Source organism: Dendropsophus ebraccatus, chromosome 4 (genome assembly GCF_027789765.1).
Source record: "Dendropsophus ebraccatus isolate aDenEbr1 chromosome 4, aDenEbr1.pat, whole genome shotgun sequence".
Lineage (NCBI taxonomy): Eukaryota > Metazoa > Chordata > Amphibia > Anura > Hylidae > Dendropsophus > Dendropsophus ebraccatus.
The window spans coordinates 89,739,810-89,767,441 of NC_091457.1; the positions used below are offsets into that span (position 1 = coordinate 89,739,810).

At 39.0% G+C, this 27,632-nt stretch overlaps 1 protein-coding gene and 1 long non-coding RNA gene across 7 annotated transcripts in view; one reads left to right on the forward strand and one right to left on the reverse strand.

Moving 5' to 3' along the window:
* The window catches only part of TSHZ3 (teashirt zinc finger homeobox 3), a 67,917-nt gene extending 64,636 nt beyond the window's left edge, over window positions 1-3,281 (reverse strand). Inside the window, exon 1 of one of the 2 annotated variants that reach the window (XM_069966238.1) lies at window positions 1,930-3,281. Coding sequence is in view for 1 of the 2 variants with exons in the window: in XM_069966237.1 (XP_069822338.1) it covers window positions 678-710 (33 nt within the window). In the remaining variant the exon portion in view is untranslated. Of the gene's footprint in view, window positions 1-677; window positions 801-1,929 lie in introns of those variants that run through there. The other variant, XM_069966237.1, reaches the window with a different exon arrangement.
* Window positions 1-26,848, forward strand: LOC138788404 (uncharacterized). Of its 5 annotated transcripts, none has more exons than XR_011362592.1 (4): window positions 1-276; window positions 2,189-3,065; window positions 4,777-4,895; window positions 26,477-26,848. It is a non-coding gene; the product is annotated as an uncharacterized lncRNA (long non-coding RNA). The 5 variants fall into 5 exon arrangements; XR_011362591.1 differs by lacking the exon at window positions 26,477-26,848 and adding an exon at window positions 22,618-23,127; XR_011362590.1 differs by lacking the exon at window positions 26,477-26,848 and adding an exon at window positions 19,849-20,014.
* Window positions 26,849-27,632: the final 784 nt, after the last annotated feature.

Consider the following 27,632-nt stretch of genomic DNA (forward strand, 5'->3'; position numbering starts at 1 on the left):
TGCCTCCAGTCTCTGCAACAGGCTCAGGCTGATAGAGGGAGAGCTGAACGCGTCACTCAAACTAGTGTGAGAGGGGAAAGCTCCTCTCTGAGAGACATCAGCAGCACCCACAGGGGCTGTCACTTTAACTCCTTCCTGGGGGGAGCAGCGCTGCTGTCACACTCTCTCTCTGCACAGGCTGCCATTTAACCATGTGTGTGCACAAGAGAACTCTTCCTGAGACTGCCTGCACACAAGGAGCAGACTGAATGCACATGGGCTGCCATTTACAGACTGGTAAGTATATATGTATATGCATTCTCACTGCTTGATGTGTGCACCCAGCTGTACAGTGCCACAAACAGGAAGTAGATCTAGTGGGGGTGACTAAGATGACTGATGTCTATAGAGAGATTCACATGCATTGTCCCCCTCTTTGCAGTATATACAGGGCTGTCTGGACTTTCTGGGCATGCAGTTATGGAGGCAGCTGCTACTTTATAGACACAACCTATATGCATGCACATGGCCTGCCATTGCTCTTATGACAAGATACTACAAGTCAAGATATCTAAGATGCAGCTTTTCACACATTCTCCAGAGACACTAGATAGGAACAGGCTTTGGTTTAACTATGCATGCACCAAACAGCATTTACTACCTATTCTGTGTTGTGTTTGAATGTCAATTTAACTTACCAACCAAGACTGCTGTCTATTTACACACAACATCAGAGCTAGAGCCTAACAATTAAAGTGCAAGCTTCCTGGCAAGAATGGCTGGCATGTACAGTGTAGCTGTCAGATTAACTGTTTCTACTCCAGATTGTAAGCAGCAGCTACTGCACAGACAGATAAACTGGTTGCTGTCACCTTAACTCTTATCTGTGCTGCTACAAAGAGGCAGTGTCTGACAAAGTATATATACACACACACACACATCCGGCTCTGTCTATTAACTCCTTGTATGCCAGTGTGACACAGAAGCATGCTCTTTTTACACAGGAAAACAAGCCATACACATGCATAAGCTATTTGGAAACACTTCTCATTTATCTAGAAAACCCTGGTGACTTGTATGTCTAGAGCCTGGCACTTTCTAACAGAGCTATGCTGCCCCCTTTAATGCTGTGATAATGGGAGAGGATCCAGAAAAAGCTCAGTATTCTACAGACACCAATCCAAGGGTCATTGGATCCCAACTGGGAGTCACTTATTAACAGACTCTGGAAAAGATGATAGATGTGCATAGCCATCTACACTGGCAGGAGACTGGGACTATGATCATGCATACAGCCTCACAATATGTAGGCGCTGTTACCCTTTATAAAGTAAGTAAGTAGATTTCAACTTTGCATAGAGCAACAGCAGTGGAATGCTCATTCTATTCAATGATGCATCAATGGGTTCTGGGTTTTTCTATGTCACAGCTCCCAACACCCTCCCCTGTACTTCGCCTGACTCTAAGCGGTGTAAAGTCACAACATCCTATGAGAGTTGCAGCAGTTTCCCATAACAGACACGCCTTACCTTCTTTTCCCATTTTTTTTTTTTTTTTTTACATGGAGTTAAGTTCAGGCCACTTCCAGAACACAGCATGTTGCTAGAGGCCTTATCCTAAACTATGTGTGATTGCCAAGACCCCAGACCACATGCAGACTCTTCACCCCCCTGCTACAGCTACATCACACTGACCCCTGAATACCCTCACTTTGTGGCTCTGCACATTCCAGCAAGCATAAAGCATGCATCAACTATCAGCATTAGCTCAGATCTACAACAAAACTTTCAGAAAGAGCTAGGAAGTCACTCGAAATGTTAAAGCTTCAATCTTTAAATTTAGAAAACTTTATCCTAACAATAACAGGAAGAATACAGTCTCTCCTGGTTCTACAATGTTTAATGTGGAAAAATGAGAAAACACAATGTGGGGGAAAATGAATGTACTTACAAAAAATGTGCTATTGTTCTCGGGCCAAGCGTACGGTGATGTTTTTTTTCCACGTACACAGATCAATGCATGATTGACAGCGAGCACCTTCCGGTTTCCCAGTGCAATCCCAAAATGGCTTAGTGAGAGGGATTTGGAGTTTCAAGGGAAGCCCTACAAGTTTCTTTCGGGTGTGCATCAAGATTGATCAGCAAGAAACAAAATTATATTTTCTGATTTTCTGTTCTGATTTTGTGTTTTTTTTTTTTTATGTCTTTAGAGTATGTGCCTCGTATTACTCTCGGCCACAAAGACAGCCTTGTCCAGCATCTGGAACATCAGGTCACTTTTGTTTAAGAGCCGGATCCTGCAACGCCCTTTTCTTTTCTCTGAGCGGATTACTTTGATGTCCAGGATCAGATGACACTCTTATGTGGGAGCTGTGGATTACTTGAATCCAAGTTCACAAGAAGGGAACCCCAGGCAGAAGTACAGACGATCGATGCGCAGTGAGCTCGATTACGCATTCCTGGCTGGAATCCTGTTAACATCAGAGAGGGATGGACTCTTTCCTAACACTGTCTCAATGCTTTTCTGAGCCTGGATTGCAAGCTATTGCCAAACACCTTCTTGGCTGCCAATTGCAATTTTTTCCACCCTTTGTGTAGCTAATAGATATTTCATGACAGCAACAGCAAATCACAGGCTTCACTCCAAGTCCCATGCGCCTTGTGCACTCTCTCCAGATCTCCAGCAGATACCAGTAGCTCTGTGCCCTTTACTTTCAGTTTACAGGGAAGAGAGACGAGGAAGGAAAAAAAAACACAGAGAGAGAGGATGAGCTTACAAGATCAAAAAATCTCCTACTGCCCCCATCCTTCAGGACCTGGGATATTTCCAAATGCCTCCTTCTCTCTCTGCAGATGTTTCTTCTTCACATGCTGCATTCACAGGCAGAACAAGACGACTGGTTTCCCAACCAACTTGCAGAAATGCTGCTCTTCTCAGGACTTTGAAGTTCTTTCTTTTTCTCAGATATTCTCTTGATCTAACTGATGCAAAAAAAATAATATTGCTGCTTTTTTCCCTTGAAATGCACTGGAAAATGAGGGATTTGAAAGCAAAAACAAAAAAAAAAGCAGTCAGACAAGAAGATGGTGAGTTGTTGAGATGCTGCTGCTGAATGCCAAGGGTCTGGGGTGCTGGTATTAAGGGGTGATCAGAGGAGCCAGGGTGTGATCTGCAGAGAGGTAAATGCTTTCCACATCCAGTGTGTTGTCTGTCAGGATTAGGTGATTTTCAAGGAATCGGGATTTTTGCAGCCTAACCTCCTTCTTGCCTCCCTCCCTCTCTCTCTCTCTCTCTCTCTCTGTTCTATCTGCTGGTTTGGCATTGCATAGTCTTAGATCCGCCCTAACATCTGTCCGTCTAACCATTGGCTCATCCATCAGTGTCACACTGCTGCACTCTGAAAGCACAACACATCACACACACACAGGCTGCCATTCAATGTGGGACCCTGCACAGCCACACAGCTCAGTCAAGGGGGCTCTCTCTGCCTGCACACTGCTGCTGCTGCTGCTTCTGCTTGCATGCTGCCAACTAACCTGGATTTATTCTCCTATTAACTTCCTATTACTTCATAGAGACAGGATACATCTAACCTCACACTCCCATTCCCACATTCCATACAAATGTAATTGCTACATTTAATGCAAAAAATGACTACATTGCGTCTAACTGGAATAATTGCATTTTATTTTCTTATGCTCTGTACTTAATAAAACACAATACATAGCCTCGCCAAAGCAATAGTCTGTATGGATTAAGTTGAAAATGTGTATTATTATTATTACTACAGTTTTTGGGTAGTAAGACCCATTTTGTTATTTTGCTCTGCATGCAATCACTATTTAGTCTAGAAAAGCAGATATCTGTTCATTTCTAGAGTAACCAAAAAGTTATCATTATGTAGAATAAAAGTACTAGTGCTAATAAGAGAATGGCGAGGAGCAGCGAAATCCATTGACAGTCATGTTCCCAGCACTTTGTCACATATCCAGCTTCTTTTTTTTTTTTTTTTTTTTTTACAAGGGAACATTAGCAGAGAAGTCTCCTTTAAAGTTTTACAACTTAATTTAATCCTCAGCTATCTACCTCCATTGTCTTACATCCTTTCCTATCCACCTACATGTGTTTACATTATTGACTTGTAACTTATACATTTTGCATTTGGACATAACATTACCTATCATTTCCATTTTTATTCTATATCTTATTGGTAAGTAAATGTTAATGTGTCAGTAAATATGCAGGTCCAGTAAACCCCTGCCTGCTCAGAGACCATACTGACAATAGCTTAAGTAAATAAAATACATTTTATGATGATGATGATAATAAGGAACATATGTGCAGGGTGCGGAGGGGGTGGGTAGTATTGATTGGATTCATAATCGGCCATTTTTTTGGATGATCTTTTTTATTAGAGAGGTGGGAAGGTCAGCACCTGCATTAGACACACAGGACCCCTTTCCTGCTGTAGAATGTTACATTAACCTAAGTATTGTAAAGAAAAATCAATAAGCATCCACTTCTGCTTTAATCTGCTGCCTAATCTACAAGAACCTGGACACCCCCCTTGATTTACAGGGATCTCACAAGCCTCTAACCTGCGTGCCCTCATTCAGGCTTTAAAGCATAATATGTCAAGAGGTGGGTGGTAACAGTCATTGAACAGATTTTTATTTTTTTTTTATGAAAAGATTCATTTCATTATGTCTTTTTTTTACTAGGTAAATATTTAACTGATGAATATAAACATGTCATGTGCGTTTACTTTTATTTATTTTATTTTATTTTTTTATTCAGTCAACAGAATTCTACTTTTCGGCAGGGAATGCCAGGGTTATGTGTACCGCTAAGTACCTGCGTTTCCAATATTATACAAGGGAACCATTGTCCTGTCTTGATCCTTTATTAATCTCTAGGTGAGCGTGAATGGTATGAACATTTTAAGCTTTATATATGAAACTTATGCTACTTAAGATAGAAAGTTCAGAAACATTTTTTTTTTGTACTGTATTGGGTATAATGTAATGTGCAAGTGGAAGGAGTGATACATATGTTGTATTTGCTCATAGAAAGATGGCTATATACAGATAGATATGTGATAAATAGATATATTGATTGATAGATAACAATGCATGCTTAAGGTCTAATAAAAGTTCTAAATAAAAGTATATATATTTGAAATAGTTCAATTTGATGGCATTATGCACCAAAAAGCAATCATGTCAAATCATTAGTTTTTTTTCTCCCACTTGTTTTGGGGAAAATTAATTGGAATACAAGGCAATGTTGTAGTTGCATATATCAGATACTTTAGCTGCTAATGTAAGAAGAACACACATATACCATGATAGATAGATAGATAGATAGATAGATAGATAGATAGATAGATAAAAGTAGCAAAGACTTTTCAAGCCAAGATACTATTTTCAAGGTACTGTACAAGATAGTGCAGATCAGGTTTGGACACCAGTCCTGCAGAGAGTGGCATACTAGATAGTCAGGAGGATGGCATGGGGCAGGACAGTGGCAGCAGGTTTGGTGGGGCAGGAAGGAAACAATTGTACACAGAGGTAACTCACACACTGGAGGCTTTATTGTTACAGGACTTAAAGTGCGCTTGTATACTAGCTCTGTTTCTGTGTATCACTTGCTTTACATTAAAGGTAACCTTTGGACTCTCTGCCTCTATTTTTAAGTTTTCTTTTCTTGCAGATATTAAATATAATTGCTGCAGGTGTTTCCTGACTGTACAGTCCTGTGGAAAGTGTTAACGCTATAGAGACAGTAATAATATTGTTCTTAGTGATATACATCCTTCCTGGTCTTCTCTTTTGAATGAGTGATCTTGGTAGACACTTCCCGACCCCCTGTACTGCACATTTTAAATAGGGGCATTGCCTGGACAATTGTCATTTTGTTTTGCGTCATTATAACAATAATAAACGTCTATAACATCACCTGATTTTTACCATTATATGTATGAGGCATTGTTTTCAGTCCAGGTGTATGGGGGAATGTGCGCAGATATGTGACGATAAAGTACAACTTTTTTACCACCATTTTCTATTAGCTGAACCACTGTTTGCAGTGTGTTGCATAATCTCTCATTCTCTATGGTGTTTTAAGGCATATATCATATTTAATAAGGATCCTCTCATCTGCGCTGGTAACTAGCACAATTTCAGGTAGAGGTCTAAAACCAGAAGTATATTCAGTAAGAAGGAGAAGTATAAGTAATTTCCTTATATTCCTATATTCCTATTTCTTTTAAATAAACTTCTGAGTTAACCTAAAAAATGGATCACAATCTGCAGAGGAAAATGCAGCCCCCCCCCCCCTCTTCAGCAGCAGAGTGTCCCAAAAAATGTAAAAACAGTAAATATAAAATATAATATTAAGCTTCAGCGTGATACTTCAGTCTTGTGTTCTATCTATAGAGGGAACTGTAAATCATTCACCTTTCCCCTATATGCCTAGAAATCAAATACAGCATCATCAGACATTTTATACATCAATTCTTGTGAAATCCTAAAAATACATTTACAAAAAAGGAGAATCAGAAAAAATAGCCATTGTGTGGATTTATCACAGGAACACTATTAAGGACCAGGAAGAGCATTCAGAATTCTATCAGCATGTAATTCATTATTGACCTATTATAGAAAGGATCTGATGGCTTAAATTGATCACTAAAATGAGGCAAAGTGTCTGTAAGGCAGAATAGGATTTAGGTGTGTATGAGCATATGATAGATAGACCGATCGATTGATAGACAGATATATAAGGATGGATAGATAGATAGATAGATAGATAGATAGATAGATAGATAGATAGCTATGGATAGATAGATAGATAGATAGATAGATAGATAGATAGATAGATAGATAGATAGACCGATTGATAGACCGATTGATAGACAGATAGATAAGGATGGATAGATAGATAGATAGATAGATAGATAGATAGATAGACCGATCGATAGACAGATATATAAGGATGGATAGATAGATAGATAGATAGATAGATAGATAGATAGCTATGGATAGATAGATAGATAGATAGATAGATAGACCGATAGATAGACAGATAGATAAGGATGGATGGATAGATAGATAGATAGATAGATAGATAGATAGATAGATAGCTATGGATAGATAGATAGACCGATCGATCGATCGATAGACAGATAGATAAGGATGGATAGGTAGATAGATAGATAGAAAGATAGATAGCTATGGATAGATAGATAGATAGATAAATAGATAGATAGATAGATAGATAGATAGATAGATAGACATAGATAGATAGATAGATAGATAGATAGATAGATAGATAGATAGCTATGGATAGATAAATAGATAGATAGATAGATAGATAGATAGATAGATAGATAGATAGATAGATAGATAGATAGATATTCCACAAGAGGGATATGACTGCAGTCATATCCCTCTTGTGGAATATCTATACTACACGGGTGGAACCAGGTGGGACAGCTGGCACCCGATTTATAGCCTTACCAGAGTGCTGCGGTCTTATTTTGTATATAGATAGATAGCTATGGATAGATAGATTCTCTCATTTAAAATGACTGACAGTACTAATGTATTTTCAGAGTTGTAAATTTTGACTTTTCATCAAGTACTTGCATAGTCTTGAAGGGCTGTATTTTTATACATTTCGCATACACTGATCGTATTTTTGGATTGCTTTGACTCCCAATGCATGTTACACATCTGTATAAGATAACAGTAAATATATGTACATCAGTGAGGTCCTATTGCAATGACACGTGAGCAATTATGTGACATATAAAACTAAAAGAGGCCAGGAGAAGCAGCAACAAAACAACTTCCGGTTATTAGTGGTCTCTTTCTTAAAGCATTCTGTGATTGTAATTTGACTACATCCAGGCAGACCCCTCATACTATTGTGCAAACTGCCTGCCATCTGATTTATAGATACACTGAAACTTACGAGGGGGCACGTGCTATACAGAAGGTGTTTAGACAAAAACTGCATGGCCTGTCATTGATGCAGAAAATATTTCTGATAAAAGATCATTAAGTGACCTGAAGGACCTCAACATGATTCATTCTTATAGAGAAATGCTTCTGACTGCTATAAATAATTGGGGACATATGTCACCAGTCACACCAGCAATGTAGTCCTCAATATTATGAGACATTTGCAAAATCTCCTTAACATGTAAATCCTGTATACATATAAAAGATGTCCTCCTCCCTGTCTATAGTCCTGCTGCTCAATCTGATCAGACCTAGGGGTCATCCATCAGCATGGTAATGGGCAGATTAATTACCAATGGTAGACTCCTCCCTATAAAGATCTGTGGGCTCCGATCACATGAGAAGCAGTATGCTGAGTGCTGTATACACATTATCATGTGTCTTATGGAATGCAAAGCGGTCTGAGACTAGGGTTTTGTTTTCTGGCTTTTTATACGTTTGCAGTCATTTACATGGGTTTAGTATTTTTTTTTATTTTTTTTTTAGACATTCATTTGCCATAAACCTTTCAGATAGCATTTCCCTGTTTGTAAATGACATTGTGGTATATATATATATATATATATATATATATATATATATATATATTGGTGTCAATTACAAAACTGCACCTTCAGTTACACCTTACAAACTTACAATACAGGTATGTTGTGACACAGTCAGATGTGCTTGGGAATGATTACTAATTCCATAAGAACATGACTGGAGTCTGTTTCGTGGGTAAAAACATTGATCAGATTTGTAAGTAGTTCTCACTATTGTTTAGTGATCTGTACATTGGCCCAAAATGTTCCATTAGGGAAAGTAAACATACAGCCATGTTTTTCAGATAAACATAAGCCATAGTAAAGAAATTGTGCATATTTGTTGTTAAGGTTGATCTTTCTGGTATCCTGTCTTTGTATCTGTGGGCAGATTGCATTGTGTACAGCTCCCTGCTGGATAAGGTATATGGTAGATGTGGTTAGACAGTCAATGTACATTATCTGTCCATGTATGTGGTTCTTGTCTAGACAAAGAAAGTAGAGTAATTCAGCGGGTAACATAGAATGCTTTCTATATTATTTATGAATTATGGAACCACATTCGGGACCACAGGTACGTATTCATCCTATTGTCCACTCATACTAGATGCTCATGTTTGGCAAAATAGAGCCCAGGGCTACAGGACGGACAGTGTTCTGCACCAAGACCCATGCAGGTCTTGTGAACTACATAAAGCATCTGTGGCTCATTTCAAGGTATGCCCAGCCAATAATTGTGGAAATATATATATATATATATATATATATATATATATATGCATATCATATTGTAATTTTCTATGTACAGTAATTAAAACTTTGTCCTATGGTATTCACAACGTAAACAGCTATGGTTATATGTGTGTATATATATATATATATATATATATATATATATATATATATATACACCTTGCAGGTTTTCTCACTTTTAATTACCCATAAGTCTGTGGGATTCTATATACACACACATACACATATATACCTGCCGCTTGCTAGGACACACGCACACAAAAAAATCAATGTAAGAGGAGCAGAACAGTTTGCTCCTAAGTGTCTCCCCCCAGCCTCTTAAATTCATATTATACAAAGGGTTTAAGTCCTGGCTAAGTCTTGCTAGAATGTAAATTGTTTTGCTCAGTAAAAAATTTGCACAGCAGCAAAGTTTGTTTAGTTAATTCGCTCTGGATTTTTCCTTCTCTTCATTTTGTAACAATCCAGATGCAGTCTGTAAATTCTCCAATTTCGACATATTGTGAACCTTGAACAGTGTGAATCGGCGGCAGAGTCAATCCTGGCTTTAAAAACTTTTTGTAAAGTTTATCATCTAACCTCTGCAGGGGAAAAAAAAACAGGGCAGGAGCCTACACCTTCTGTAACTGTGTGAGAGACAGTAACAATTGCAGCCTGCCAGCTTCTCTAGGACTACAAGTGCCATCTGCCTGGAACTAGTATATCCACACAAGCAGGAAGGCTATACACTACATAACCCTGCAGCTCTGCATTGTATGTAGGTTTTATTTTAACCGTTTCCCTACCATAATATTTTTATAGTGTTTTTACAAATTTAGATATTTATTCTATTACATTTTTTTCCGGCCTAACTGGCAAGTGGCAAAACTGCTTCCAAACCCTGCTCCCTCTTCTGGGAAAACGTCCTGGTTGTATTTTTTCTCCCTCAGTTGCAGGTGGTAATATTAGCGACAATATTAGCCATGGACAACAATCAGCAGAGAATTTCTCAGGTGGGGCAATACAGACAAACTATTGCATTGATCTTTCCTATAATAAGAATGACTTTCTACAGGGAAAATATCTCCAAATGTAGCAACATATTGGTGTTTTTATGTCAAGGATATTGATTAAATATACAAGCATATGTCTGAATGGAGGGAAATCTTCACATCTATGGCCAGCTATATTCAGAGAATCCTTTTGTAAAGTTTCCAAGGTCACTCAAGGTCAAAGCTTCCCTAATATGCGGAACATTTCATTATAAAAGCATTACAGATCTTTTGGCAAAAACTGTAATAGGAAGAAAATAATAAAAAAAAAATAATAATAATTATAAATCCAGGCTGTTGTAGATTTGAATTAGGGGACTATTGTTCTTTGTACTCTCTCTGTTTCCTAGATCTCATTTCATAAGCTCTCTCCACTGCAGGAATTTTTAGGACCCTTGAATCTTATAGAGATAGAGGCTTATTATATTGAGATTATATTCATAATACGTATTCCTCAGTGATAACTGGTTCGGGGGATACAGAGTTTATGACCTTGTCATAGGCTACTGTCCCCAAACTGAGATATGATACAAGCCACAGGCTTGTTATCAGGGCCCATGGCCAAATTGACACTTTTGCACTTCTGTGCAAAATTTTACAAATTCCTGGTGAATTCAACAGCGCGTATCCATGCGAACACAAGAGTTAATCCTTTTATCAATCATCAATGACTGCTTATTTACCATGTAATAGAAATCTAAAGATGCAACATTTTAGATCATAGTTAATACCCAGGAAGACTACAATGGTGTTATGAGTGCAGCATTCTGGGTGTTTGATGTCCATCCTCTCAAATTATCGTCCAAATGTGAGGGGGGTGGGGGAGTCAGACGCAGGGCTATCTCAGTCCTGATGATGCAGAACACAGAGGCATAATTAAACGCCTTAATTGGCAGCTTTACTTTTGTGTAAACTTAGCAACTAGTCTGTAATCCGCTAATGATATCGATTGCTGATCGCTAATGGAAGCATTATATCGCAAGAAAGCATTGCTTAATTACCTGACTGTACTGTGAATCTTCCCGATGGGTCCCTAGCACAATGGCTAGGGAAAACAGACTGCACTAAACAGAATAGGAAGGAGAAGGGAAAAAAAAAAGATATTGTAACACTCACCTGCCCTGCAATGAGAACATTCCTTCACACTATAGTGACTATGGAGTGGAAATACAAGCTCCAGCATTGCTTAGCAGCCCCCAGAGGTATGCTGGGGCTTGTAGTTTTAGTGTGGCTAAAGAACCAGAGGCTGAATAATAAAGTGGACTCTTTAAGCTAAAATTCTGCAATCATTTGCTACTTTGTTACATGACGTTATTATGAAGCTAACCTATGTTTTATTTGCAAAATAAATAAAAAAAAATATTTATATATATATATATATATATATATGTATATATAGAAAAAAAATTAGGCTGATATATTGTCTATAATTTAATGTTGAAGGTAAAATAATCATCATTCAGCGTTAAAATAAAAGCAGATCCACATGGAATCACCAGATTATTATGTAGATAAAAGATAAATGTTTTTTAACTGTGATTTAATTGCCAGGAAGATCCACCTGACTTATGTGCTTTTTCTATTAAGAATTAATCACATTTGTTGTCTCTAATAAAATATTTAAATGGTATAATTACAATCAAGCAATGCATATTGCGCCCCCCTCCCTGAAATAATAAATTGTCTATGATGTGAGATGGGTCCTCCAAGGCAGGTGTCTCAACAAACCCATAACAGCTATTTCACATATAGTCAGAAGCCAATGAGGACATGCCGTGTACATAATAAATTGCAATAAATTATTCATCCTGTGTCTTCATTTAAATAAGGTAGTGGCAGACAAGAACACATTATTCTTTATTGGTCACCTGCTACATAAGTATCTATTCCCGACACTATGGGAACGCACAGCAAAAAAAAAAAAAAAATCACATAGAACTGAGCTACAAAAATACAAGGTACGTTATTGTGCATCGCAGCCTTTGCTTTACAAGGGGCTCTTGGTCTTTTTTTTCTGTGTTTTTATAATTCCCCATTTCTCAGCTAATTTGTCTCCCTTTTTGGCCTCCTATTAATTCCCATCTTATTTCTAGATAGACACTGCATCACGATTTTCTAACTGCAATAATCTGGAATTACCAAGATGCACTTAACAGGAAAATAATATCTATATATTTATTTTTATTTGATTGTTTGAAGTGTATTTATCTAATTTCCTCAATTTAACCATAAAAATGTAATGACTGCTGGAAAAAAAAAGTCATGTAAAAATCAGATAAAACTGAATGATTGCCCTGCAAGTAACTGGAAAAGGGACCTCTGCAGGCTTATATATTAGCTCGGAGTCATCATTTAATGCTCCTATATTTTAGCCCTTGCTATATATTAAAGTGTATTCAGCTTATTGATCTCTTGCATAGATGTGGAAGCATGCATGTTCTGTATTGCCATTTGCTTTGGAGTGGAACCCATGCCTCAATGCGTATTATTACAACTAGAAAAAAATACATATAGAGAGAGAGAGAGATTTATACCTAATATGCATTTATATTTATCTATCGCCACTAAAGTCGCAAACTTTCATTTTTACTTAATGTGTCATATAGATTTCTTACTAAATAAAAGTCATAATAAATTAATAAAGAAATAATATTAAAATAGCAGGCATTACAAGTATAGAATAAATATAATATCGCTATCTGTCAGAATACCTGCTATAATGTGTGATTGAGGCATATTTTAATAAACAATAACTATTAACTAACAATTACAAAAAGGAGGAAAAAGGGCTTTTGATGAAGTCTACTGCTTAATTGTAATGGGCATGCAACACTGCCCGGGCCCCTTCTCTATACATGTTATGTTAATGAACATGGCCTTTAATAGGTACACAAAGGGTCTGCAATGCTCATTTAACAAGGCCTTTCAGCAGCACCCTTCTATGGCTAACCTTGTTATCCTGGTTACTATGTAGACAAAAAAATTATAGAATGAACATATTGGGGTCTCTGCTGTTTGATGGGTTACTGTGCATCATCAGATTTTGGTTCATTATGAAGCTTTCTTTTTTACTAGTGATAATAACATCTTTATATATCATTGTTTAAAAGTGGTCCCAGGTACTGTGTGCGCACAGATGGTCAATTCCCAATAGGCTTCAATAGATCACATTATTAGGCTATGGTCCCACTTCAGGAACATATCAGGCTAAGGCGGCCCCCTCATAATATAGACAGCCGCTAATAATGATCATGAACATTTTAATTTTGAGTGAAAAATATGGCTGTGTTTTCAGTGTAAGGCTATGTTCATGTCCAAAAAAGAGAAAAAGCATCCACTTTTTCTATTTTAGGGTGGAAACACACACTGGATCTGCAGTGGATTTCACGCTGTGAATTTGCTGCGAAATCCGCTGCGGATTACTTGCCTGTCATTTTCAATGAGAAGACATACTCGCAGCGGGATTGACATCCTGCTGCGTGTATGTAAGTGAAAGCCCCCTTAACCCCCCCGCCGGCCGGGTATACTGTACCTGCTCCACCCTCCGGTTCCCTAGGTCTGGATATCCTGCTTAGCCAATCAGTGGCTGCGACGAGGAAACACACTGATTGGCTGAGCAGGAGGTCAAGCCGGGAACCCCTGAAGCAAGCCAGAGCGCGGAACAAGAACAGTATGCTCTGGCCGGTGGGATGTAAGGGTGCTGTCATTTACACAACACCTGTATGCATCAGTGAAGAGAGAGGTAGTAGCCATAGCAGCCAGGCTCCAAGGGTAGATGCCGAGATCCCAAGCCAGGAGATCAGGGAATGGAGAATGGTAGATAAAGTGTTGGATCCTCGGGGTAGGCGGGGACCACAGGAGCCAGAATGACGGTGCTTCACGGCTTCAGGTTTAATGAAGTAAAACGATGAATTTTAATGGTCTCATAAACAACGCGTTTCGAGGCATAAATTGACCCTTTGTCAAGTAGGAGAGACATAGTGTATCATAGGCAGAGGGTCCTGCCTATGATTCAGCTGTGGCTGTTTCAGCCACCTCTGACCCCAGGGGGCGGCACCTTTTTTTACAATTTCCTGCCAAAAAGATACTTTGGCATATATATAAAGGACCCTCTGTCTATGATACACTATGTCTCTCCTACTTGACAAAAGGGCAATTTATGCCTCGAAAAGCGTTGTTTATGAGACCATTAAAATTCATCGTTTTACTTCATTAAACCTGAAGCCGTGAAGCGCCGTCATTCTGGCTCCTGTGGTCCCCGCCTACCCCGAGGATCCGACACTTCATCTACCATTCTCATTGAAAATGACCGGCAAGGGATCCGCAGCGGATTTTGCTGCAAATTCACAGTGTGAAATCCGCCGTGGATCCTGTTTGTGTGTTTGTACCCTAAAAAGATGTCCATTACTTCCGCGATTTAACTGACTCCAACGCATTGAAGTAAATGGAATGACGGACGTCCAATACACACAGTGTATAAAATGGCGGACATTAAAATAATGATCATGTCAATTATTTTTGGACGTCTTTGCCAAATAGCAGACATTATTTTTACGTTGTTCACACACAGTTTTTCTTTTTATACCGTCCTTTCTGTTTTTACTATTAAAATCAGTGGACTTTTCAATTAAAAACACACCCCAATGCCAATTAGTCCACCTAAACTGAAATAATGTACCAGCAGCTGTTGTTGCACTGATGGGCGGCCAATCCTCAAAATAACGCATTTCATTTTAAAAATTATAAACGGACATGAAAAAACGTTGTGTGAACATAGCATAAGGCTATGTTCTCACTTTGTGAACATATCATGCAAAGGCGAAGTGAGAACATAACCTTACACTGAAAATACGGCCATATTTTTCACTCAAAATTATGGACGTATTTTGCAAGTGTTTTATAGTATAAATGGTGCACACACATTTACCTTATTTAAAAAAAATTGTACCAGGCGCCAAGTTTAGCATTTTTACCAATAAGGTACTGTCAGACTGGTCATATAGAATATTTAAAGAGGATGTACCACCTGGTACATCCTCTTTAACCTGAACCCACTGATCGAACGGCGCCAGCACGGGGAAGCCGATGCCGCGGTCCTTTTTTCAGACCGAGGCTCCGTTCCTATGCACGGCACCGTTCTATGCACGGGAACCGGCCCGTGCTCAAGCACTGGAGGCCGGCCCACCTGCCCCCAGTGGGAGGGAATTCCCCCCCCTGTATGACGCGACTCCGTTCATTCTAATGGAGCCGCGTCATACAGGGGAGGGAATTCCCTCCCACTGGGGGCGGGCGGGCCGGCCTCCAGTGCTTGGGCACCGGCCGGTTCCCCTGCATAGAACGGCGCCGTGCACGGGAACGGGGCCTCGGTCCGAAAAACGGACCGCGGCACCAGCTTCCCCGTGCCGGCGCCGTTCGATAGGTGGGTTCAGATTAAAGAGGATGTACCAGGTGGTACATCCTCTTTAAAGAAAGTTGCAAATGGAGTGTATCCTTTAGGCTAAGTTCCCACAACGTCTTTTTTAAGTAAAAAAAAAAAAAAGAAAAAAAAAAGGCATTTTTTAATAATGACAGCCATTAATAATGAGCATGATCCTTACTTGTGACCGCCATTATAAAATAATGGCCATTATTTTGAAAACAATGCCTATTATTTCCCCTTAAAAGACATTCTGGGGACCTAATATTGTAATATTTGAGCTTGAAAGCCTCATTTACACTAGCCCGTGCGCATGCCTAGAAACATATACTTTTTAACAGATATTTTAGTATGTGGTCTTCTGATTTTTATAATCAGAACTTTTATTTAAAAAAAAAAAAAAAAAAAAAAAGTGACTTTTGGAACTTGTAATTTAGCGATTTTTCCACACTCGGAAAAGTCAGAGTTAAGCAAGTTTTACAAAAGCGTAATATAGGCTTATTTCTGAATCCATATTATCTGAATCCCAGTCTGACTTGGGGCCTCATGATTTGGACTGACAGCATCATGAGTCCCTGTGATGCGGTCAGTTTGGATCATTAGACCTGTGGTTGGGCCACGAGTTGCCTCCATAGTATGGACACTGATGCACATCTCTAATAACCACTTTCTCTGCGCTCAGTATTTTGCATCAATATGTGTCACACCAGTGGGTCCATATATTGTGTTGATGCTGACTTTGTTCACACATAGCTTTCCTCCACATACTATGATGCACATTACAGACCAAAATATTTTGTGAAAAAGGCATGCCTGTTGTTTTCAATAGTATTGCATTTCAATGCATTATATTACAGTTTAAGGCTATGTTCACACTACGTGAAGAGACCGGCCGTTCCGTGACCCGGTCGGGTCACAGAACGGACTGCCTCTGCGCGGATCATCCCGGCCGGTACTGTAGTACTGGCCAGATGATCTTTTGGCCGCAGGATTCTGATGCGGCCGGAGCCGCTTGCTTTATTGTGTGAACTGACAGGTCTTTCTGCAGCCGCAATTCACTGAATTGCGGCCGCAGAAAACTGACATGTCAGTTATTTGCGGCCCCGTACAGGATCCCCGCCGGAGCATATACAAGGTGTATACGCTACGGCCGGGATCCCATAGAAGATAGGCTATGTTATACACCGCATAAAGTACGGCCGTTGTTGCCGATGGCAACAATGGCCGTACTTTTACATGGTGTGAACATTGCCTAAATATGCCCGATTAAGTGACATTTCACTTCTCCCATTGAAGGGATCTATTCTGTGTCCATAATTGCAAATAAAAATGCTGACCAGTCTGTCAAAGTACCCTCGGAATGTCTGCCATGTATTTCACAGCCTAGTTTCCTCTCTCAGGAACACAGAACATTTACCTGCACCTTATGAAAAACATAAGCGAAAATGACAGATAGATAGATAGATAGATAGATAGATAGATAGATAATAGATAGAAGATGGATAAATAATAGATAGATTATAGATAAATAGATTATAGATAGATTGATAGGAGATAGATAGAGAGATAGATAGATAGATAGATAGATAGATAGATAGATGATGGATAAATAATAGATAGATTATAGATAAATAGATTATAGATAGATTGATAGGAGATAGATAGATAGATAGATAGATGATGGATAAATAATAGATAAATTATAGATAAATAGATTATAGATAGATTGATAGGAGATAGATAGAGAGATAGATAGATAATAGAAAGAAAGAAAGATAGATTATAGATGGATTGATATGCTGTACATATGCAGATATGACTATAATCTGCTCTCATAGTGGGCATTTTTGGCTAGCCATTTTGAATACTTGTCATTATTATAGTGATCATACTGAATACATAAAATAAAAATGTATAGTCTGAAGGATGTATCACATCTAAGCTGGACTGATTTCACCATAGACTGACAACTTATTGGTAGGAGCAAAAATCATTGATCATATACTGTGGCTTATTTCTATCCTGTTTAATTGTGAATGGAAAAACTTGAAAGGGAAGGCTCATTGCTAAACCATGTGCTGTTCTGGCTGTGACCACTAGTGGAAGATTGGCTGCAGAGACAAGGGAAAAAGCCAATTCTGTCTGCTCACAATGAGATTCCTCTCATTTACAGAAGGAAGCTAAGCATTCAAATTCATCCTTTCTATCCAAATTCCAGTGACCAAGCACATGTTCTGCTATAGTAAACTGATACGAGCGCACAGTATAAGAGGGAGTTTCTGAGTCCATAGCAGAGGTTTTTACCAAATAAACGCTGGCAAATTCTGGAACTGCAAGTCCCAGCAAACCACCAGATCTTGTAACAATTTAAAGTGCAATAGTTAATGTAGACAGTAGATGATTTTAACTTAACCAAGGAAACCCGAGATGTAGAAGAACTCACAGCACTTCCAATCAAATAACTATTTACTAAAACATTAGATTAAAAGCGTTATCCAGGCTTAGAAAAGCATGGCCGCCTTCTTTTAGAAACTACACCTCTTCTGTGGGTGTGGTTTGGCAGGTCAGTACCATTAAAGTGAATGGAGCTGAATTGTAATATTAATTGTAATATATGACAAGGGTGGTGCTGTTTTTTGCAAAAAAAAAGTATCTTTGCTTTTTTTCTTATCCTAGATAACCCCTTTAAGAAGCTAATCTGAGTGGATTGAGCAATAATAAGTGGTTGATAAGTACTATAAGTTGCCTCATGATGTCTATGGAGTAGAAATTACTATTAGCATAGAGGTACTATAGATACTGCAGAAACTTTGAGCCAGCCAACAAGAGTCACAGCACTCCTGTTCTCCCAATCCCTGTTCTCCTTCGAGATGAAGCTATCAAAATTGTGTGCCATGTCCGGTAGATAATAAGAACAGCTACATGACCAATACTGGATGCATCCCTTTATGACAGGTCAGTGTCTCCTGAGCTGTAGTAGAACTACAAGTCTCCGTATATACAGTCAGAAAGTGATGCAACAGTGATGGTCAATGATAAGGAATTATTATTATTTCTGAGTACTAAATAACGAAATAACAAACTAAATAACTAAATAAAGTTTTCCAAACTTTGGCGGCCATGACGGTCATTGATATAGTATTTAGGGTTAGGTTCAATGACGGACACTTTAACACCCTTTTGGGTGTGGCGGTTTTTAAAGGTTCACAGCATTTTTTGAAAAGACGGCCAAAAAAAAAATCTGTGTTTACAAATCAAAATAAAGGCCACTGTTTGATAAATAACAAATGTTATTTGACCATATTACTTAACTCCTTTCTGCCGAATCACATACCGACACATCAAATTCTGTATAGTGTTCCGGCAGATGGATGTGCATGTATGTGACAGGACCTGCGCCCGTGTCATCTATTGGGGGGGGGGGCTGTCAGTGATAGCCGGGCACCCGCCGCAACTGCTGAGATCGATGTGATCGCAACCCCTATAGTGCTAAAAGAAGGGAGAATCCTCTCCTGGTTGCTGTGACGTCTGGATTCTTCCCCAAAGCCTCCTGGTGTCACAGCTACAGTGGCTGATCAGGCTCAGCCTAAGGCTGAGTCTGATCAGCTTTGCCTATTACAGGCAAAGCTCATTACAGTGCAGATTAGCACTGCAATGCAATATGCCTGTAATCACACAATTGCACAGTCAAGTCCCCATGGTGGGGCAATAAATTAGAGTGTAAAAAAAAAAAACACTCACACAAAAATATTAATAATAAAGTAAAATTCATATATAATCCCCATAGCACCCAATACAATAATACAAAAATGCTAACTTACTCATTTTTTCATGAAATGATTGCATTTTTCACAAAAAATGTTTGCATATTGGCGAAAATTTACCACTAACTTAAAGTACAATATCAGAATCAGTAAGAAAAGTTATAGCATCACGTAGCTACAACCGCATAAAGTGAGACAGGTTGGATTTAAAAAATAGCCTCTGGCCTGGAAGCCAAAATCAGTCCAGTCCTGAAGGTGTTAAAGTGTCACTATCGTTATAACTGTGAAAATATAAATCAACAGTAGATGTGAAATAAAGCAAGTTTGCAATTTACATTCATTATTGTTTTTTAGTTATCATGGAAAACATGGCACTTTCACTTCCAATGGAGCCGCGTCACAGAGGGGAGATCATCACACTGGGGGCTGGTGGGCCCGCCTCCAGTCCTTCATAAATGGCTGGTGCTCGGTAATAGACCGTCTACATGCGTGGAAATGGGCCACGGTTCAAAATAAGGTCAGCGGCACTGGCATCCCTGTGCCGGCGCCAGTCTATTCATGTAAAAAACAATAAACAATATACCTAGTGGTACGTTTGCTTTAGGCCTTGTCCAGTTCACTTGAATACTTCAAAGACACTACTAAATGACAGTGGTATTGTTGTTTAATAAGTCACAAAATTAAGAAGGTCATAAATGGAAAATACTTCATTACAAAAAATATCTGCAGAGGGACACTACTGATCCCTACATCCAACAGAACCTTTCAAATGTGGACTAATATCCTCAAAAATGGGTTCCAATAGGAAAAAAATATCCCTCCATGGTAAAAAAAATATGTAACCGCTGTGTTCTGTTGGAGCCCATTTTTGGTACTGTTAGTCCACATTCAAAGATGGAAAATACAGTGAGGGCATGACCAAGCACAGCCGGTCTGGAAGTGATGTGCTGGGATACATACATGTAAGGGCTGTTCATAAAATACAATTCTATCCCATAAGCCTTGATTCACAATCTCAAAACAATCATAATCTAAAATTCCAAGTTAATAGAAAAAAAAATAAATGCATAATATAGGTCGAAATAAGACAGACATCTAAAACACACTGATTCTGTAAATGAGCCAGTACCTTAATATATTAGAATTAAAGAAATACATTTACTAAGCTATTAGTTATAGTGGGTGCAACCTTCAAAAACAAAGTCCGGTTGTGAGTTGTCACATGGCAGTACCACACCGTTACAGCAAGTAATGTGTTAAGTTTGTCGACGGCCAGTTCAGACGCTCTCATCTCCTGCTCATTAATACCAGTTAGTAATGTGCAACATTTTACCTCTGGCATCATATTTATCATGCAGAATCTCCGGAAAAGTTTACAAAGCGGCTGGTTTTTATGCAATTACCATAGCTAATTTGATCAGCATAAAATATCTCTGAGATATCACGGAACACACAGATCTAAGAGCACTGGGTTTTACCCTGCTATATCCCTACTAATTGCCCTGAGCAGCTGAAAAATAAATAAATATATAAATAAAATAATATTAATAATATTTTATATAATTAGCTTCATGATTTACTTCACCCCTAACGCCAGTTATTACTGTATATAAGGGGTAACATTTTATATGGACAGCATGGACACTTAGACCCCTTGCATATATCAGGAATCTTTTCCGTAATTGTGGATCCACAACTAGAGACAAGATTACGGATGTGTGTGTAACAATCTGCATTTGCACGGTACCATCGATTAAAATGGGTGGATGCGATCATGGCCTGATTACAGATCAGTAGCAAATAAAAGGGTCTATAGAAAAGTGTAAAAAGGTCAATAGAAATCAATAGAATTTATTAATTACGGACAGTATTATACTAATGTGTGAGGAGGGCTTTAGGGTTCTTTCACGCAAGCATTTAATGCATTGTTTTGAACTTCAATGCTCTAATTTTCTGTGTTCAAAGTGTAAGTCTCGTTTACATTTTTTTTGCAGAAATCAATAATACAGGCGATTTTAGGAAACCTTGTAATTGGGTTTATTAGCAAAAAAAAATGCATTTTTATAATGGAAAAAGCAGTCTGAAACTCTCCCCCTGTCTTCATGGTTGTCTATGGAGAGGGAGGGGTGGAGGGAGGGAGATGAGGCACCAAAACAGGACCACAAAGAGTTAATTTACAGCTACATCATCTAGCTATCTCCTCTGAAGTCAGCACTGACCCCTCTGACCTCTGAATACTGGCTTTCACACAGCTCCCACTGTGTAATCCTTTGTAATCCTCCCTCCTCCTTCCTTCCTTCCTTCCTTCCCCCTCCCCTCTCCATCGGTTAGACAGGGCTCGACTGATTTCCTGATAATGATGAGCAGTGAATGAGAGAGAGGACGGAGGGGGTGGACCTGGGAAAAGTCTTTTTGAATGCAGATAATAGCATATTTGCCTAAAATCGCCTGCACTTGATTTCCTGAAAAAAAAAAAAACAACAACAGTGACTCTTTAGCTCCAGAAAAGCTTCCCCTCTCCATGCTGCCCATGGCTCAGTAAGAGCCACACAGAGGCTCAGCACATGGCCACATCTTGTGCAATACATCAGCATCTGGCATGTACATATCTATGTTTATTGGAACATCTATGGAGCATGCATTGTTTTAACAGCATGTTGCCTTTACTAAATGATGCTTAAAAAAAAAAAAAGAGAATAGATGCAGCAGATGCTGCAACCTAACTGATTTTGCAATAGTCTTCTGTGGAATTGGGTGTGATTGAGAGCTGAGGGAAAGCAATGCATACTAAAAATTGTAGTACTGAGCAACTGCTTATCCAGGAAGTACAGAACTAAGACCCTCAAAACAAAAAACGATTTTTGTGGTTTCAGAAGTGGAGCAGACGGGTAAGCAATGATGCAATGTATACTTCTGCAGCATGTTTATTTTTTACCTGATGTCAGAGTACTCCTTAAATGTAAGTTAGTGATTTAACCAATAGATGTTATTATTATGGTTGCCATGGCTACTTTTAGTGACGTGTATAGTAAAGTACAAGTAGATACACAAAGGTAAATATTAACATCTTTTATGCTAAAATATTGTAAGTTATGGTTTAAACGTATTTTCCTATTACTGCAGGATTTCCTGATGCAAAGAACCATCAGTTTCTTCTTATCACCTGGATGTCTGAGGTTTTTCTGACCAGCATTGCTGACTAGACCTGAGTATATTGGAAGACTTTGCAGAGAGCCAATATACTTTTTTTTCTTTTTACCCAGGATAAAAAGCTCCTTTAAGTCGTTCAGGTAGAAGAGATCTGGGAGTGAATGAGTGTTCTGTAGTGAATCACAAGTCTCTCATTTGTAACTGGATATATTTTGAATGAACTCTACTCCCCACTTGACAAACACTTAAATCAATGAACAACACTATATAATTGCCAAGTTGGCTGATTACAAAGGCTGAAGCTTGCGCTGTATAGCCCGTGGTGGAGTTACTCGGCTTGTTTCGTGAGAGAGAGATCTGTTCTCTGGTTTGGATTTAATTTTTATTTTAGTTTTGAATAGCAACAGGCTTCTCAGTTTCATTAAAAGTAAAGTTTTAAAGGGACAACAACAAAGGATTTCAAAATTTCAAGCTATAATTTGTACTGACTACATATTTTCCCATCTAATGCTTACTCCAAAAAAAAAAAAAAACCCACAAATTATATATCATTTTATTTCCTTAATAATACAGTGTGAATACAATAAACTATTACTCATTTCCTGCACAGTGATCCTTTGTTTGTTTTGGGGAAATCATCCTTACAGACTACATCTTTATAGGATAGATATATGTTTATACCAGGCATGTTTACGGTCAGTTACTGTGAGTTTACTAAGCACATCTGCTGGAAGATTGTTCCAAGCATCTACTACTCCCTTTTACCATAGATTCTGTCATTTTAATTCTTTAACTGTAACTTTTCCCATACAGTGATTCATCTCCATGTTCAGTAACAGGAGAGGCTTTGGGAAAACCCCTATAAACTAAAAATATCATAATATTGTGGCATGAACTTTGGGAATATTGGGAATATTAAAAGAAACTCCAGCCCTTTGTATTCTGCTGTAGTCAGAGCCAGACTGGAATTGAAAAGCAGCCCTGCCATGAAACAGCCCAGATAATAACACTCATATCATGGAGAAAAAGGCACACAATGTGTATTTTGGTAATTTCTTTTGTCACACCCTTTACCGTTCCTATAAATATGTAATCCACACTATGACGCATGAAAAAAAAAAAAAAAGAAGTAAAAGTGGAACACAGACATGTCTGATCCCATGGACAGGGACATCTGTGTTTTTAACCCACTCTTGGTTTAGGTTGAAAAAAAGACTAATCAAGACTGGTGGAAATATTATGTGTGAACATAGCCAAGGACATGGGGTTGTTATTAGTGATGAGCGAATAGTGAGATATTCGAATATTCGTACGAATATCCCGCGAATATTCGAATATTCGATCGAATATTCGATCCCATTAAAGTCTATGGGAACAAGTATTCGATTAGTAAAAAAACATCTATTCGACCACTTGAAAGGGTGAAAACGGAAGCTGGGGGATTTGAACACTTATCGAATATATATCGAACATTCGCGGGATATTCGTACGAATATCGAATATTCGAATATCTCACTATTCGATCGAATATCTATTCGATCGAACAGTATTCGCTCATCACTAGTTGTTATCCATGCTGTATCCATACTGTACAGCCCCAGAAGGTAAGTAGTGATGCCCCTGCATGGCCAGTCCATGAAACAGGTGCTCTGTGCCCAACCCACAGAGCAAAACAGTGGTAAAATACAACTCCTCTAGTGTGGAGTCGGTGCGCACCACATGTGTGATTATTTGTAGCACACGATAAATCATGTCTACTTTCAGCGTAAGCTGAAATAGGCATGATCAGCATATATTGGGGAAAAATCGCAAAATTTTCCACTCCACAAAAGTGGCTTATATTGTTGATAAATCTTCCCTTATGTGTGAACATAGCCATAGTCAAGAATAAGTTTACACTACCACTATACAAGAACCAATTTAACCATTAAAGGACAACTCTGGCGATTTGCCTTTTTAGCTTATTTAACACACATTACAAAGTTATATAACTCCCTCCCCCTCCGGTAGTGAAATAAAGTAAACATACCTGATAACTGTCGACCACGTCCTCTTCCCATGGACACCATTGTTTGTCGATGTCATCAGAGCTGGGGGCGGGCCTGGTCTTCTTCCACCTCGGCATCTTCCAGTAAAGTGAATGGGAGAGGAAGAGGCTGAGCTTGCTGGAAGCCATGTGATGCCCTCCAGCCAATGAAAAAGCTGCCGGTGCCTTTGCTGTTCCATTCACTTCGCTGGAACCTGGAAGTGAGGGAGTTCTTAAAACGCTGGCTGCATCCCCGTCCCCTTCTGGCCGACGACTTCGGGACTCCCTCACCTCCAGGGAGATTTAAGCGGCAATCATCATCAGAGCCATGGTGAGTATGAAGTGTGTGTCTTTTTTTTTTTTTTTATCCCGCCGGAGTTGTCCTTTATTACCACCAATAATACCATATGGTGATCAGTGGTTAGTGTGTTAGTGAATACTCGTATTCCCCATGAAATAACATTTCTGGAACTCTGAATCATGCAGGTCCTCTCTTATTCCTCCTGGAAATGTATGAATAAATTGTGGTGAGACCATTCTCATTTTGAGGGGCAGAACAGATTAATAGATAATGTTTATGCTAGACCATGATCTATTTTGATTAACTATCCATGGGATAGGGGAGAAATATATGCCTGCCGGAGGGTCCAGACATTTGGGCCCACTGATGATAATCGCTAGAGTCCCAACCTCAGCTACCTCCCATAGACAGTGAAATCCTCCATACGTTTCCATACATCTCAGTAAACCCAACTAACACATTTCATTCAATAATACTCTGCATTTGAGCTTTAGGATACTGAATATTCCATTAAAATTCAAGATTTGACATGCACTTTAGTAAGGAACAAGAAAAAAATATAATATTCCTATTTTTAATAACACAGTTACTTATTTATCATTGTTATTCTTGTTTCAGCTGCTATTACCATTAAATCTTAATGGCTGTGCAATTTTGCTGTTTACCTGAAAATTTGTGCAGCCATTAACAAGCCATTAGAAAACGGCCAGCTTATGGCACCCGCTGCTGTGTGACATCGGACCCATCGTCTATGTTCACACAATGTTTTCTCATTTTAGAGCATTAGACTATGTTCACACATTGCAGTTTTGCCACAATAGCCGCAGAATGATGCTATTATTTGTATAATGGTTGTAAAAGCCTCAGGAAAAACACAATACAACCATACTGCGTGAACAAAGCCTAACCACACCCCTATTTCTCCCCCCAAGATTCCCACAATGTTTCAAGTAACCTTAACAAAACCACATGGCTATTGCGGGAAAATTGGGGTGTGGTTTCGATGGTGTTCGGAACATATTCTTGAACACATATATGGTAACCCAGACTAAAATGTCTAGACCAGACGAGGTTCACCTGACAAGTATTATTATCAGTAATAGGGGTTCATATCACTTTCTTGTATCTTGGCATATAGCCAGGACAGTAAATGCATTCTCGGTGAAGAGAATGCCCCTTTGGTGCTGTCTGTTTTTATGCCTTGATTTCTTAATATGCTAAAATGTTTAATATGTTCCATTACTATTCCCCACTTGCAAGATACCCAGTGCTTGTAAACATTTTAGCAAGAATTCACACAAGAGATTTCTTGTAGAAATGTATGCAACTGTTCCAATGTTCTAAATTGGGCTTGCAGAAATCCTTGGATTTGCCACCAAAACAACCAAAATATCTGTAACAAATTTGCCATGTGTCAGTTGTGGACGTATAAAATGCTTTTAACTTTCATTTGGCATATTACATAATTGACTTTATTTGACTTTATAATTTTATTTTGATTGCAGCTCTAGAGTGTAATACACTCTGTACAATGGGACCTTGAGCTTGTTTGGAGGTTCTAGCAGGGGAGTGCAGCTACCCGTATACCCTTGACCGAAGATCGGTGCTACCGGGCAGAGCCATTGTCTTCGACTGAGCGCACAGCTTTGGTACGAATGCACATGGAGCGGTGAGGGAGGAAGGCGACACCTGTCTAGCCGGTCAGATCAGCCAAATCTCTCCTAGCTCAGTAGGTCAGCAATGGTGTTCTCCTTCTTTTACTCCCCCCTCCTCTTCGTTTTCCCTCCTTGTCCCTCTCCTTTTGCTCTCACTTTTCTTTGTTCTCCCCTTGTTTGAGCTTTGGCCCTTTTGGATTGGGCCCGTTTCCGTATTTACATTATATGACATTATTTGCTGTAACAATCTTTGGGCCATTTTCTTTGTTGTCATGTCTACCCATGTAATGTGATAATTTTCTCTTTGCGCCTTCCCAGCGCCTGATTTTGTTATATTTGGAAAATGTTAATAAAATTTAGAATTTAAAAAATAATACAGTCTGTACAGGATAAGTGATGTAATGTATGTGTGTACAAAGTGACTCCACCAGCAGACTATAAATGATAATAATAACAATCAGGTGTAGTGGATGTCCAGGAGAATGGTTCTTCAACCCACAGTCCAAGTCACAAGAAATATATATATTCAAAAGGGCCCGTGGAGCCTCATTTAACCCCTGGGCGACCCTGGGCGTACCTGTACGTTCCAAGTTCGCCTAGGTAACTTCAAAGCGGGGCCATGCTGGGGTCAGCGCCGTAATGGCGGAGGGATATCTGGCTACTTCTGTTTTTGTGACCCCTTCCCCCTTATATACTATATTTTCCAGGACTTAGACAGCCAAATACTACTCGGATATCCTGGAGGTGATTTCACCCAATGTGGAGAACATAAAGACAAAACACACCGCTGGGTAAGTGACACCTATACTGTATTATTTTTAGATACCGACCATTACTGCGTGGATACAAACAGGGCAGAGGAATGTTTTTGGACTGCTTGACAGTCCAATTGCATATATACCATCACATAACATAAGAAGAGGGCTAGCAAACACAGAGAGACACATAGGGGGACATGTATCATCGGGCGTACGGATGATTTTCGGCGGAAAGTGCCGATTTGCGT